Here is a 16,536-nt window from a genome sequence, read left to right as displayed (position 1 = left end):
CGTTTTGTTTAAATATTTTACTTTTATACTTCCAGAATGACACTAAAATTTATGAATGCATAACACATAACATAACTCAAGCAATTATTCACTTAAAATTTGTTACGCATATTTAGTTAGTGAGTTATTTATACGAAAATGTAGATTATTATTTCTAAAAAAACTAGAGATAAATATTTATGAGGATGATGATTTTGTATCATTTTAAACTGAAATAAACGTAACTAACTCAAAATCATGCAATTTACACACTTTCACTTGAAATTTGTTGTTCAGTGAAATTGGTGGCATATCCTAATGTCTAGTCTCCTTAACCATATGACCACGGGAAAGCCGTTTGGGTCACCAGGTAAGCTCTCAGTTTAAAATCGCTGACTATGTGGCGGATGATCTGGCTCGGTGTTCCACGGTCACAGCGTTAGGGTGGGGTGCTTACCCCCGTTTGTGGAGGTTGTATGCACCTAATGCACTGCTCATATATCACTCAGTGCACTGTATCAATCCAGAAACCACAAGCTTGTACCTATCAGCTGTAAAAGCATACGACTAATGCTCTTCTTGACATACAGAAGCCCTTTCTCCACACCATCGGGAGTGCTGTCCGGCCGGGCGGGAAGACACACCAACCGCTCCACCAGGCTGTCGTGTCCACACATCTGCCATCCACCTTGCAGACAGTAGTGACGTCCGATTGACAGCACCGCGGCACACTTGCTTCTCGAGGCCCTCGTTTACGGCTCTACCCAGAACTCACTCGTTCGTCTCCTTCCAGCAACTGTCTACTCCCAGCACTTGCAGACCCAACCTACCGTTTGAAACGTCGCCTACTGCCGACGTTTTAATACGAGAGCAGCACTAACACGGCCGCACGGGCGGGATAGAAAACAGGCGTGCCGCGATTTACAAACTTCCGGCTCAAGTATCTCAGATGTACCATGTTATGTGGATTGACTAAGTGCGTCTATAACGCAACTGACAGACAGGTGTCTGCATTTTCATCATTGCTGTCCTCGGTATAGGACGGGATTTATCGGTGATGCTAAATGGATAAATCATGTACTTTGCAGCCCAGGGGAGCGGTATTCGTGAAAAGCAGAGGTTTCACGTGCGTAGTTCCACGTTTCTGCATGTCCCCGGTGCATCTGCATGAAGGCCATCCGATGTACTCATGGATCAGGTGAATCACCAATCCAACGACTCGCTGTTTTGTGCACTAAAGGACATACAATCACTAGGCAACAGAGAGACTGGAAGCATTTTCGTGAGAATATGAGGCTGTGGGAACAGCTTTATTGTCTGGGGAATGTTACGCATTACTCAGTGGGTTTATTGACAATAGTAGACGGTCATAGTTACATGTCTCAAGAGCGTATATTGTCAGCTTTCCCCGGATGATCAGTTGCTCAATATCACGACGGATTTGGACGTGCCAGTTGCTGAACCCGGTACTCGCCTTGACTGTTAACCACACTCTTATTTCGAACATTCATCGTTCTTCATGTTGATGAAGGTAGACTCATTTTAACCACAACATCGTTAAGACATAGTCTTTGACGAGGCAGCAGAACCCTTAGCGTTCGCTATTTTCCTTTTAACGTAAATATTTCGTTTCTCAGCGCCTACGTGACGAGACACATCGCTTTTCACTTTTGGATCATGCAGTGAACTAATTACTAAAGGAAAGTTCATCTGTATCAGGGGTTTGAGCAAGATGTCCGTTTCGGCATCTTGTGTGTAAGGTGAATGCTTCCGTATACAGAGTACTGTCGTATGTGTGGCGGAGAGAGAGTGATACTCGTTGCTAGCACATACTCGACCTTTTCATATAGCATCAAATACTTGCTTTAGCCTAGCAGGCGGACTGATGAATTAGCGTCACTTGCTTACAATCCATGGAGACACCGCAAAGAGGTTTGGAATTAAACTCAAAACACTGACACAGTTTGGTGATAAGGAACTCTACCACTTCCCCAGTACACCGGGGATAGTTATCGACCTCGGTAACCAAGACGTGCGTTGGCTATAATTTCGCGGTAATCATCACTTTCAGTAAGATTATTGCTACTGTATTTATTCGCTGTAATACATAGGTAGTGGTTAAAAAATTGTATCACCAACATTTTGTCGGCAAGATCAGCAACTCGCTAGACAGCGCCCATGGTTTATGGCGTAACGGCATGTGAATCTTTTTCTAGTGAGTCATTCGCCTAATGGAGACGTTAACTTAATCGCTATTTTTCTGCTGTTTGGCAGATATAAGCTGTGTTGTCTCCAGGTTTCAAGCTGTATCTATCTTTAATTCCATATTCATACGTAACAGCCGGCCGGGGTGGCCGAGCGGTTCTAGGCGCTTCAGTCTGGAATCGCGCGACCGCTACGGTCGCAGGTTCGAATCCTGCCTCGGGCATGGATGTGTGTGATGTCCTTAGGTTAGTTAGGTTTAAGTAGTTCTAAGTTCTAGGGGACTGATGACCTCAGAAGTTACGTCCCATAGTACTCAGAGCCATTTGAATCATACGTAACATCAAAAACACAACATTACGTTGCACAATAATCACCAAGTTTTCCACGGAATGTGTCCTTGACAACAGGCCGACAGAAGGCGACAGCAAAACCTGCACAAGGACCTCCCATTTTCGGTCTTTAGGTAGTGCAGGCTGTTAGAGCAATGATCCGTCGTAGAGTCAGGGTCTTTGAGCCCAAAAACATAGCGAGCTCGTTGTGAGGGTAGAGGGTCCCAATTTGGATTATTTAGGTATTGATTTCCAATTCTAACATTTGACTTACAACCCAGGAAACCCTGCTCGGAAGCGGAGGATAGGAACTATTTTAAAAGTGAAAGCCTAGAGATCGTGAATATACACTCTCCAACCATATTACGGTAACTACCCCTGTAAGAAGCCTGGATAACCACCTTCTGCGGTGAGAGTGAGTGAGGTTCTGGAAGGAACCGACAGGAATGTGGGGCCATGTCGAGTCCAGTAATGTGGCCAGCTCCGCTGGATTTCTCAGTTGAGAATCCATGGCGCGAACAGCCCGATAGAGGTGGTCCCAAGTATTCTCGATAGCGTTTAAATTCTGAGAGTTTAGTGCCCAGGGGAGTACGGTAAAAACAACCTGTTGCTCTTCGAACCACGCGCATACACTGTGAGCCGCGTGACACGTTGCATTGTCCTGCTGGTAGATGCAATCGTGGCGAGGAAAAACAAAGTGCATGTTTGGGTGAGTAGGGTCCCAGGGATAGATCCATACTTGTGATCCGTTGTGCCTTCCAGTATGACGAGATCACCAAAGGAATACCACGAAATCATTCCCCAGACCCTAACGCTACTTCCTCCAACGTGGATCCTGCCGATGATGGTTGTATGATGTTTACTTTCAGTCTCATGCAGCGTGAAACGTGATTCATCTGGTAAGGCCACCTGTGGCTACTCAGTGGACGTCCAGTTGCGTTATTGGCCTGCAGATTCGAGCCTTCGTTGCCGATAAACAGCAGTCAGCATGGGTGCATGAGCAGTCGCCCGCTGCGGAGGCCCATGCGCAGCAACGTTCGCTGAACGGTCGTTGAGGAAACACTGCTGGTAGCCCCTTGGTTCATCTGGGCGGTCAGTTGCTCAACAGTTGCACATCTTTTCGCCCATACGGATCTCCGCAGCCATCGTTGTCCCCTGTCATGTATGGCCCGTGGTGCACCACAGCTGCCTCGGCGCCGTTTTTGGATAGCGCCATTTTACTTTAACCACGGCTACACGCGAATAGTTGACAAACTTAACCGTTTCGGAAATGCTTCCCTCCTTGGCCCGAAAGCTAATGATTATGCCCTTTCCTGCTCAAATAAATCGCTTTGTTTCAGCATTACGACAACGACTGCACTTTTACGCTCCCCTGAGATACGATTTATCGATCCTCCAGTACTAGTGCTACCACCTGCCGTCTGTGAGTGGTTGTTCCACGTTGACGTCGAACATAGGTGGTGGTCACACTAATACGTCCGGGCCGTGTATACAGGGTGTTACAAAAAGGTACGGTCAAACTTTCAGGAAACATTCCTCACACACAAAGAAAGAAAATATGCTATGGACATGTGTCCGGAAACGCTTACTTTCCATGTTACAGCTCATTTTATTATTTCTCTTCAAATCACATTAATCATGGTATGGAAACACACAGCAACAGAACGTATCAGCGTGACTTCAAACACTTTGTTACAGGAAATGTTCAAAATGTCCTCCGTTAGCGAGGATACATGCATCCACCCTCCGTCGCATGGAATCCCTGATGCGCTGATGCAGCCCTGGAGAATGGTGTATTGTATCACAGCCGTCCACAACACGAGCACGAAGAGCCTCTAGATTTGGTACTGGGGTTGCGTAGACAAGAGCTTTCAAATGCACCCATAAATGAAAGTCAAGAGGGTTGAGGTCAGGAGAGCGTGGAGGCCATGGAATTGGTCCGCCTCTACCAATCCATCGGTCACCGAATCTGTTGTTGAGAAGCGTACGAACACTTCGACTGAAATGTGCAGGAGCTCCCTCGTGCATGAACCACATGTTGTGTCGTACTTGTAAAGGCACGTGTTCTAGCAGCACAGGTAGAGTATCCCGTATGAAATCATGATAACGTTCTCCATTGAGCGTAGGTGGAAGAACATGGGGCCCAACCAAGACATCACCAACAATGCCTGCCCAAACGTTCACAGAAAATCTGTGTTGATGAAGTGATTGCACAATTGCGTGCGGATTCTCGTCAGCCCACACATGTTGATTGTGAAAATTTACAATCTGATCACGTTGGAATGAAGCCTCATCCGTAAAGAGAACATTTGCACTGAAAAATGAGCTGCTGATAGTGCCTGCACACGCTGTACATGGTGCGGAAACAACTGGTTCTCCCGTAGCACTCTCCATACAGTGACGTGGTCAAATTTACCTTGTACAGCAGCAACTTCTCTGACGCTGACATTAGGGTTATCGTCAACTGCACGAAGAATTGCCTCGTCCATTGCACGTGACCTCGTCGTTCTAGGTCTTCCCCAGTTGTGAGTCATAGGCTGGAATGTTCCGTGTTCCCTAAGACGCCGATCAATTGCTTCGAACGTCTTCCTGTCGGGACACCTTCGTTCTGGAAATCTGTCTCGATACAAACGTACCGCGCCACGGCTATTGCCCCGTGCTAATCCATACATCAAATGGGCATCTGCCAGCTCCGCATTTGTAAACATTGCACTGACTGCAAAACCACGTTCGTGATGAACACTAACCTGTTGATGCTACGTACTGATATGCTTGATGCTAGTACTGTAGAGCAATGAGTCGCATGTCAACACAAGCACCGAAGTCAACATTACCTTCCTTCGATTGGGCCAACTGGCGGTGAATCGAGGAATTACAGTACATACTGACGAAACTAAAATGAGCTCTAACATGGAAATTAAGCGTTTCCGGACACATGTCCACATAACATCTTTTCTCTATTTGTGTGTGAGGAATGGTTCCTGAAAGTTTGGCCGTACCTTTTTGTAACACCCTGTATTTGTATATGTATACGAAGAGTGAAGGTGATGACTTGCTCGACATGTGCAGTGTCGCTACATGTCGCAGGTGTAATGAATTCAAAGCTACTTGACGAATATCGGATTACTAGAACAGAACACGAGACGTAGTGTAGCTCATGATAACACTAGACTATTGCGATGCTCGTTGCACATTCACTCAAGGACTTGAACGGTTTTGTAGCATTTAGTTTTGCAAGGTGTATTCTATTTGCATGTAAGAAGATCGTGAACAGAACGCAGTTATGGGGATCGGTCGCTTGCGTTGCCCAAGCACGCAAGTTGGTATTCACGCCTGGACTGGTGCGGGTCTTCCTGCTTCGCCCTTGCGACTAATGCACGCCGTTAGTATTCAGCGCGAGGGGGGAAAGCGGGGAGCTGCGGACACCGTCGCGGCGCGCCAGTCTGCAGTGGGCGCAACAGGTGGACACAACGCGACGCACAGTAGCAGGTGGCAGCTAGCAGCTAACAAGTGGCTGGTGGCACGCCATGGCTGCGGCTGCACGGACCGACTCGCGGCTGTGACACAGTGAGTAGCCGCTCTTCCCTAGCGGTAGGGCGGCACACACAGGGCGTGGTGTTTGCACCGCGATGCTAAGGTGTTGGATAAAGTACAGGGTATCCATAAATTATATACAGCTGCATACAATAACTTTAGAACTATACTACATAACAATTACTGGTTTTCCATGTGTAACATGATTCGTTTCCTCATTCATTAACATCAGTATGTGCGCCCTTATTGGCACGGAGAATGTCCATTCGGTATTCAGTTTCTCGACTTGTGCGCTCCAAGAACGGCACGGTGGTATGTTTAAATGCATGTATTCGTGTCCTGAAAGTTTAGGTTCGGGACGCCTGATCCTAGGTAGGAACAAGGCTAGTGGTGTGAGGTCAAGTGATCGTGCCAGCTGTCTCGTCCGGTCCACCCAACTCCTTGGGACTGTTCTTCCCATTTCACGACAGCGCGCGCATCCGGCCACTCTGTACCACTAAATGTAAATGCCGTGTGATCAGGGCCTCCCGTCGGGAAGACCGTTCGCCGGGTGGAAGTCTTTAGATTTGACGCCACTTCGGCGATTTGCACGTCGATGGGGATGAAACGAGGATTATTAGGACAACAAAACACCCAGTCCCTCAGCGGAGAAAATCTGCGACCCAGCCGGAAATCGAACCCGGGCCGTTAGGATTGACATTCTGTCGCGATGACCACTCAGCTACCAGGGACGTACTCTGTACCACTAACATTGCCAAATCTGGATTAACAAATGACTCTGAGCACTATGGGACTTAACATCTATGGTCATCAGTCCCCTAGAACTTAGAACTACTGAAACCTAACTAACCTAAGGACATCACACAACACCCAGCCATCACGAGGCAGAGAAAATCCCTGACCCCGCCGGGAATCGAACCCGGAAACCCGGGCGCGGGAAGCGAGAACGCTACCGCACGACCACGAGCTGCGGGCCTGGATTAACATGCCAACTCCGTGAAGATATGGAATAACGGCCAGAAAAAAGAAGAAGTCATGTCACAGTGGGGGTCGCTGTTAGGATCTAGGTTCAAAAATGTGTGAAGCCATCCATGGTTAGGCTTTGCATGACTTTCCTAAATCACCTAAGGCGAAAGCCAGGATTGATTTCTTTGAGAAGTTCAAGGCCGAACTCCCTCCCATCATTGTCCATTCCGAGGTTTTGTTCGTCCCTAACGACCCCGTCGTCGACGGATCGTTGATCATTTATCTCACTTCTTTTCAATGGCGAATGTCGATATTATTTTGCCGTGGTTGTCTACATGTAGACTGGCAATGGCAAGGAAAGCGTTTCTGAAGAAGAGAAATTTGTTAACATCGAGTATAGATTTAAGTGTCAGGAAGTCATTTCTGAAAGTATTTGTATGGAGTGTAGCCATGTATGGAAGTGAAACATGGACGATAAATAGTTTGGACAAGAAGAGAATAGAAGCTTTTGAAATGTGGTGCTACAGAAGAATGCTGAAGATTAGATGGGTTGATCACATAACTAATGAGGAAGTATTGAATAGGATTGGGGAGAAGAGAAGTTTGTAGCACAACTTGACTAGAAGAAGGGATCGGTTGGTAGGACATGTGTTGAGGCATCAAGGGATCATCAATTTAGTATTGGAGGGCAGTGTGGAGGGTAAAAATCGTAGAGGGAGAGAATGTTACTCTGCTGTAGATTCTCCTAAAATTCTAGATGGTTACCGTGCCACAAATGATAGAAACCCGCACCAGCTCATTAACAGTGACGAATTGTGAATGTTCTAAAGTATTGCTCCGAGGGTTGGTCAGGAGATAACAGTTTCGATAATCGAAAGAAATTATCGCCATTATTTGGGTGGTAAGAAGAGGCCATAATCTATGAACAGTACGCCAGTTACTTGGTCTTACTTATAGTTTCCCCGCAGTATGTGATAAAGTGAGGGTATGTAACACTGATGATGGAGCTTCGTACTTTGGAAGAGGATGTTAGGCGCGCCGCCCTGTTTGGCCTATTCAAGTTTCGCCCTGTTTGGCCTATTCAAGCTTCGCCCTCTTTCTTCTTTTTTTTCATTAGCTGTTAAAACATAAACATTACTCCTCAAAGCTCGAATTTATTCCTAACGATACAGACTGGAAGGGGGAAGGAATGCGACTACTTCTCTCCAGTATGACTTCGTCAAGAGAACAATTTTGTTCGTCCGATATTGACACTGTATGGTTTGTGTAAGGGCTTCTCAGCGAAACCTCTGCAACGTATTCGAAGCAACTTTGGCAACGTGCGGGCGGGCATTATCCTGCAACAGAATGATGCCGTCCGTCACTATTTTTGGGTGTTTGTTCTTCAAGGGGCGCTCAAGTTTTTGCGAAGTGTCCACGTTCTGCTGTGCTTTAGTTGAAGCGACCTCTCCCCTTACGCTTTTCCATATTTTTGGAGCCCTGAGAAAAGACATTTGTGGCCGTCGATTTGCTTCGAAGGAAAATATGCGCGCCTGGATACAATGATGGTTTCGTAGGCAACCACAAACATTTTTCCGTAAGGCGCTGACCGTTTCATCTCTCAGTTGGATAAACATATTAACAGTTAAGGCGATTACTTTAGAAATAATAAACAACTTACTTGCTTTCTTCCATCTGTCTCATTTTAATTTGACTGACCATTATGCAAAACGTGATTATCGTATTGCCTGTTTCCCTTACTCATTACAGTGGATTACTCGCTGTTCCGCTGTTTCTAGTTTTGACACATTAATTTTGTAGTTAAACTGGGTTTATATTTTTTGGGAACTACTAATTGAATTTTTCTTCATGTAAATACCAATTCCGAAGACTAAAGAACATGCTCCAATAAGCGTTTCAGTTAAAATGAATGAGTCAATTTGGCAGCACTGATAAAGAAGATGCATGTACTGTATGAACAGAGTTGTTGTGCTGCCATTGCTCAAATAAATTGCGAAACGTTATTTCAGACTGCGATCTGGACGGTGATTTTTGGAACATTTGAGGACGCTATTTTTTCTGGAATGTGGCTGCCGTGATTTGTTAACGAAGTAAATATGTCCGCAGACGGCCCATCAACACGATAGTGATAATACATTATTTTGCTTTTATCTGTGGATAATTATCGCAGTCCCCCCCCATCCCCCGCCCCCTTCTTTTTCTATCATACCTTTTTTCCCTACGCTAGAATGTGACATAAGACATATACGCATGTCGTCTACGGTAACACGCTTATTCGAATCGCGGTCTAGACATAACAGTAAAATTTGTGAAGCGGTTGCCATACAGTGGAAAGGACTATTACTAGTAAATGTCAGAGTGGATTTAACGTCGTCTTAATAACTGTGACCGTCTTCAACAAATGGTTGCATAACAGTGGACCCAAATTCCGCTCCTCTTAATATATGATACTAGCATAATCCCTGAGTAGAATTCGCACAGGAAGTGAAATGGTATTGACGGTCTCAACAGTCAAATCTATTACAAAATACGTAGGCTATACGGTATGTACTTCAGCAACAAGTAAACCTGCAGTGTAATGTGTACATCAATACTGGCTGTGTACTGCAAAACCGTGCAGACAACGAACAATTATTCACATGGGATTCAACATATGTTATCAAGTTGATAATTGCCGTATATTTGTTTAAACGAGTTGAAGAGAAAGAACCAAATCATTCGCCCCATGGTACCGGATCTAACTGTAAATTACGATTCATTTAATTAAGTTCACCTTCTCACAGTAAGCTCTGTGCTGCAGAATACAAAGTATTTGTAAGGCTAATGTAAGCGCCAAGGACAGTGTAGCAATACGGTTTCGAGTGATAAGATTACTAGCGTCAGTTCTACATGCCGCACACGCCTGGAAACAGTGCTGGAATCGTCATACATTCTACCGAAGAAGATCAGAGGGATTATGCTGCCTCTGTACAAAGTGCATAATGTCTTCTCATTGCTAATGATTGAGGGTGCTTGGGATAAACGTTGCGATTTATGAAACAAATTTGTTGCTTTGAGTAGAAAAAATAAGAATTTAGCAACCCATTGACATCTATAACACCATAGGCAGAGAGCAACATCAGTTGGACAGAGACAGGGAAAAATGTCGATCGTGGAGTTGTTAAGCAAAGCATCCGTTTCCGTGGTGCGTTTTGAGGAAATCACGGTAGATTAGATTAGATGAGATTTACTTTCATTCCAATTGATCCGTAGTGAGGAGGTCCTCCAGGATGTAGAACATGTCAGAAAAACAATAATAAATGACAAATATTTACAACTAAAACAAATAAGCTAATGTACCTTCCACAGGTTTCCTTTATGAGAATAAACTTGATGTAAACATTGCACCATATATTCTTCTGCGTTTGATTGAATCTCATTGGATTTCGTTTCACGTGGAGCGTAAACCAAGCTGTGTCCAGTATAGTCAGGTTCGATCATAAGGATACATTTCGTGCTATGTTACGCGCGCATAGACCGAGCGATAGTGCGGGACAACAGCTTTACCGACGTGTTTAACTTGGGCATCACTGGCCAGCCAGCTGGTCCAACTAACTTGCAACGATGTGAGCAGTTGCAGTTCAGATATAAAAAGAGACGAGCAGAGAAACAATATAGCTTCGAATGTCATTTAATTTTTAAACAGAATGAAATAATATTCGGCAAACTACCAGCACTACCGTACGCTTCTTTGGTGACCAGACGGAGAGCATAAATTGCTCCCGTTTTCAACTAACATAGTATTCTAATTACAAACAAGAGTGACGAAAATTCGTAACTTAAACAAAAGGTAATTTTTCTGAGCGAGCTATGTGTGATACAAAAGCATACTGAAGGGATTTCATCGTATTGTTGAATACTGGAGCCACTGAAGGTATTAATTACTGTCAGTCGTCTGGCAATCTGTTAGCTCCTTCCGTATCCAAATCCAAGAAAGAGATTTCAGTTCTGGAACTATCATCTGCTACGTTGGTAACGAGTCGATCAACAACAAAATCCGCGAAACCACCCAGGCGCCACGTTTTCTCCGCTTCTTTTACGACGTTCCGTTCTATGTCCCGCCAGCCTTCGGCAGTAACATATGAAAAAGCTCCGTGTGTTATTTCCAGTACATCCGACACCTTAACAGTCGTATTATTTCTCGCGACAAATCCCTTAACTTGGTTACAGAGCAGTTCTGTTGGGTTCATATTGTGATGGTTTTGTACCGTGTGCTCGATGCTGTGAAAATGACTGTTTTTCGTGTTTCTACGACACTTAAAAGAAATTAAATTGTTATGTTTTCTTAATTTAAGCAACGTTTATTAACAATGTTTCATAGAATATCAATAATAAAGAATTTATATTAGAAATGAAAACGGGAATTTCGCGTGGAATATGTAATCACAAACAAAAAAGACGTGCATTTGTCATAAAAGTGATGAGTTTTACAACTACGAGATGTAGGTATATCAAATTCAACGAAAAAACAGGATGACTAATGCGAGACTTAAACCAGTGATCCATGTACTGCTTCTGCCGACTCCGCTATACATCCAGTGTGTTCTTATATCTCAACTGTATCAAATACAGTCGATTTTTTTCTGTACATTTATGAAAAACCTTAAGAACAAGTTATTTCTCGGCTTCTTTTACGACGTTCCGTTCTATATCCCACCAGAGTTCGGCAGTAACATGTGAAAAAGCTCCGTGTGTTAGTTCTAGTACATCCGGCACCTAACAGTCGTGTTATTTCTCGCGACAAATCCGTGTTACACTACGGAGCAGGAAGCAGCCTCAACCATTTTCATACTGCGTATTAACAGCGCGACAATCAGAGCACAACAGTACAGAGACTGTGACTGTGCACGATTTTTGAAATAAAAACTACATTGTTAAATTGTGATTGAGAAAAACGTTGATGTCTGTTTATACATAAGAATATCTTAGAGCCGGCCGGAGTGGCCGTGCGGTTCTAGGCGCTACAGTCTGGAACCGAGCGACCGCTATGGTCGCAGGTTCGAATCCTGCCTCGGGCATGGATGTGTGTGATGTCCTTAGGTTTAATTAGTTCTAAGTGCTAGGCGACTGATGACCCCAGGAGTTAAGTCGCATAGTGCTCAGAGCCATTTGAACCAATATCTTAGAGTTTCATTTAACGTAACTTGATAATAAGATACCTAATAAGTAGGACCTACTTACAAGAACGTAACAACACCAGTGTACGTGTGCTGCGGCTTCTGACCAATCAGCGCGTTTGTGTTTGTGTACATCAGGTTTATTCTTATGATGGACAGAGTTACGTCTGTGTTACGACAAAGAGCTCAGTCCTGAGAGGGAGAGCAGGGTAACACCGCTCGCTGTAACACCACTTGTTGCAGGCTGGTGGTGAGGTCTCCGCTCGCAGCCGTCGCCGCTCCGGCGTCCTAGCATGCCGCCCCCGCCTCCCACGCCCCTGCCGCCTTGGGCGTGGCTCGCACTGGCCGTCCTCGCGGTCGTACAGGGTAAGTACATCCGTCACCATTCTTGAATTCTTATTTTTTTTTTTTGAATCGCAGTACCAGCTGCACCGAAATTTTTCCACTGTCGGATTTGTTCCGTAAGTCATTTTCAGGTGTTCACAATTCAGCAACTGGAGTCTGCAACAACCCAAGGTAGATTTATGTCTACCACATTGACTCTGTCGATGCCGGTCGCACTGTTAATGAATCGTTTGGTACCAGTTTTTGTCGATATTCGAGTAATTCTCAGCTTTCGCTGGGATGCTGTCTTTTTATTGAATGTATTGATAATTTCTATTCCTTTAGCATTTGGATGAATACCTGAATATTCAGTTTTCCTTTTTATACAGAAATAAGCACATTCAGAAAAACTAGTCATCCAGATATTTTTACGCTCAACTTAAACCAAAAACAGTTAGAAATAATTACTGATCATGTAAAAAAAAAATTATATTGGGATGATGCATAAGTTCGTAGCGTGTCTCCATAAGTTTAATCACAACAGATACACATAACAGAGAATTGAGTCGTCAGTAATATATTCTCCTTCGCTATTTACAACACTCTGTCAACGCTGCGGTAACTTTTCAATTCCGCGACTGTAGAATCACGTGGTTTTGAGACAAAGAACTCGTCGAGCCATGTTCAGAGAGCATTTTCATCCGGAAAGGAAGTTCCTTGAAGGTTGTTCGATAGAGAGCGGAAAAGTGAAAATCGGGAGGCGTAAAAACAGGTGAATAAGGTGGGTGCGGAATGGCATCCCGAAACTGCTCCTCTACAACGTTTTTGTCAGATCAGCGGAATGCGGACCGTCGTTGTCGTGGAGTAGCATCACTTCACGCAGTCATTTTGGTCGTAGTTCTTGGATTCTGTCTGCAAGACATCTCAGTCGTTTACAATAAATGTCAGCAGTGGTTGTCACACCTTCGGGAAGCAATTCGTATTACACCGCACTGTCGCTGTTCCACCAAATGTACAATATTATCTTTAGTGGATGCGCGCAGATCTTTGTACGGGGAATTACTGCTTTGTTTGGGGTCAACCTTTCCTTCCTTTTCGTTATGTTAGCATAAAGATACCGTTTCTCACCACCAGTAAAGCTACAAGATAGGAATAGTCTGCGTTGTTCACGAGCCATTTAATGACGAGCAAGAAGAGATGCACATGTGGTCACTCGCGGATTTTTGTGCTTTGGATTTAGAGAATACGGTACTCATCTACCCCATTTTTGAACCTTCCCCACCGCATGCAGCTGTCGCACGCATGTGGAATGATCACAGTTGATCTGTTCTCGAGTACACTGATGTTGATCATTGTTGGTGAACGCGTTTAAAATGTCTTCATTAAACACCGAAATTCTTCCTGAACGTAGAGCGCCACTAATGTCAAAAGGATCCTCCCTGGAACGAAAAAAAAAAAAAAAATTCCGTGCTCTGTCCAATGGCATTATCTCCATACACGGCGCCAATGTTTACGCCTGCCTCCGCTGCTGTTTATGAACTCAGACAAAAGAATATGTCGGAAATGTTCCGATTTCTCCTCTTGGCACTCCATTTTCTAGCATCCATAGCTCCACTCACTATCTCCAAGTGACAAAATGGCAGCATGTAAACTCAAATAGCAACACTGAACTACAAATAAAAAATGACGATTGATAAATAAACCAATAGCAACCGGAATACCATCACGCAAAACAAAAACGTTACGAGCTTATGCACCAACCTAATATTTTGCAATACTACATAAATTTCTATTTTTCAAATGTGTAAAACTAATATCACAGACTACATTTTAATATAACGTAACGTTTTTGAAGTAAGTTTGCGTCACGATAGTCTTCGGTTGTTAGCTGTTACCATGTGGCATCTTTGGAATCGTCTGTCGGGTGCTGTGTTATGGCACCTATCTGTTTAGTTATTCCATCTTGTTTCGTAAAATAGTCCTGAAGCTAGTTATGGATTCGATGTGAAGAATTTATGTGATGAGAATAGAATGTATCGTCTGTGTGGGAAAGCACGAAGAAATATTGCGGATTTCAGTAAACAACCAGATATGAAGCTTGTGTTTTATTCAAGCAATTGATAAAAACCAGGACCATTATTAACATCAGGTTAACAGAAATAGGAACCTCAAGACAACGATGCTGAGGTTAAGTATCTGCAATCATGTATTGAATGTACTCCACACCAAACTAAATCGTAGCGAAAGTATTCGTTGTTAACTCTAAAATGCCTTCATTAACTAATTGTTCGCAATAATATCGCTGTGGGAGCTGGGTACATTTCGAGCCCCTCAGTCAGTTGGAGTGCACGAGACGCACTGCCACCGTCTGCGCGAGTCTGGTGCTCTCCAGGTCACAGGAGGGCTCCCGATCTTCAGCTGCGGTCACTTGAAAATGGCATAAGGAACGAATCCGACAGTGGAGAAATTTCGGTGCGACTGATGCTAAAGTTTTTACGTAACCGTAGCCTAAAATTGGCTGACATTTAATTTGGCTACTGAGACACGGATACTCATCGAGTTGGTGACGAATTTCTTCAGAATTTACCACTCCAAACCTCCCCTACTCCACTTTACGGGTTACGAACTACCCCTCTCTAGTATAACATCACAACCGTCACCCTGTATTCATCTCCTATTCTGCTTCCTATCATCTTCCCCTAGTCCACTAAGACAATGTCGAATTCTCAGGTGTCTACTTCCGCAAAATTCACGAGTGACAGAATACATAACTACAACATTCGGGCCCAGGGCCTTCAGGTACAATTTGAAAGGAACTGACTGCACAGAGTAAAAAGAAAAGTCTATTTCGTATACAACGAAAGAAGCGCCGTATATATAATTTCTATTATACTATTACACTGAAAGCCGTATTGGAAGAACGACATGATGAAAATTAATGTGCAGCGGAGGTTTGCGTCATTACATCTCAAAACTACGTATCATTTTTCTCATAACTGCAGGTCGTTCAGTAACGTTTGTAGAGGCAGAAAAACATGCCTTCCAGGAAATACTGATGACTTAGGAATGGTAACATTCTTTCGTCAATACTGGAAGTCAAGCACCAAGAACTTATAATCAGTAGTCAAACACTAAACACAATGTGCACTCGGTCTACGTAGATCTGCCGAATCATTTCCGTCTATCGTCTCTGCTACGGCACACACATTCAGTCACTCATACAAATTAGAGCTGTGGGAAGGTGAGGACTCAAATTTCTTGTAGCACAATCAGTAACGTCCCAGCAAATATGCAATTCAAAATAACCGATGGGACAATTGTATAGATGTAGGTCAGTTAATTATGCTTGCTGGGAGCAATTGTCAGTAACCACAGTATTCGAGGCCAGGTGGAACTTCCGATGTCGATTTTAATGTGCATGTCATCTGTTCTTGTAATGGTTCTGTACTATTTTTCAATGGCAGCGATGCTTAATGTCGATCAGATTACCCTGGGTGCCCGATGTGGCGTGATATGTCTGTATCTTCATCTATATACACTCCTGGAAATTGAAATAATAACACCGTGAATTCATTGTCCCAGGAAGGGGAAACTTTATTGACACATTCCTGGGGTCACATACATCACATGATCACACTGACAGAACCACAGGCACATAGACACAGGCAACAGAGCATGCACAATGTCGGCACTAGTACAGTGTATATCCACCTTTCGCAGCAATGCAGGCTGCTATTCTCCCATGGAGACGATCGTAGAGATGCTGGATGTAGTCCTGTGGAACGGCTTGCCATGCCATTTCCACCTGGCGCCTCAGTTGGACCAGCGTTCGTGCTGGACGTGCAGACCGCGTGAGACGACGCTTCATCCAGTCCCAAACATGCTCAATGGGGGACAGATCCGGAGATCTTGCTGGCCAGGGTAGTTGACTTACACCTTCTAGAGCACGTTGGGTTGCACGGGATACATGCGGACGTGCATTGTCCTGTTGGAACAGCAAATTCCCTTGCCGGTCTAGGAATGGTAGAACGATGGGTTCGATG

General features: G+C 44.3%; 1 protein-coding gene across 6 annotated transcripts in view; it reads left to right on the top strand.

Annotated features, from left to right (window-relative positions):
- Positions 1 to 16,536, top strand: part of LOC126475309 (sphingomyelin phosphodiesterase) — a 416,664-nt gene that overhangs the window by 321,946 nt on the left and 78,182 nt on the right. For 5 of the 6 annotated variants that reach the window (XM_050103095.1, XM_050103086.1, XM_050103118.1 and 2 more), the window contains exon 2: positions 12,413 to 12,535. In XM_050103095.1, the coding sequence (XP_049959052.1) occupies positions 12,463 to 12,535 (73 nt within the window). In that variant the 5' untranslated portion in view covers positions 12,413 to 12,462. Of the gene's footprint in view, positions 1 to 5,954; positions 6,081 to 12,412; positions 12,536 to 16,536 lie in introns of those variants that run through there. The other variant, XM_050103102.1, reaches the window with a different exon arrangement.

The sequence above is a fragment of the Schistocerca serialis genome, chromosome 1 (genome assembly GCF_023864345.2).
Source record: "Schistocerca serialis cubense isolate TAMUIC-IGC-003099 chromosome 1, iqSchSeri2.2, whole genome shotgun sequence".
In the NCBI taxonomy this organism is placed as follows: domain Eukaryota; kingdom Metazoa; phylum Arthropoda; class Insecta; order Orthoptera; family Acrididae; genus Schistocerca; species Schistocerca serialis.
The sequence above is the reverse complement of the archived record's forward strand: the minus strand, read 5'-3'. Positions and strand labels throughout refer to the sequence as shown.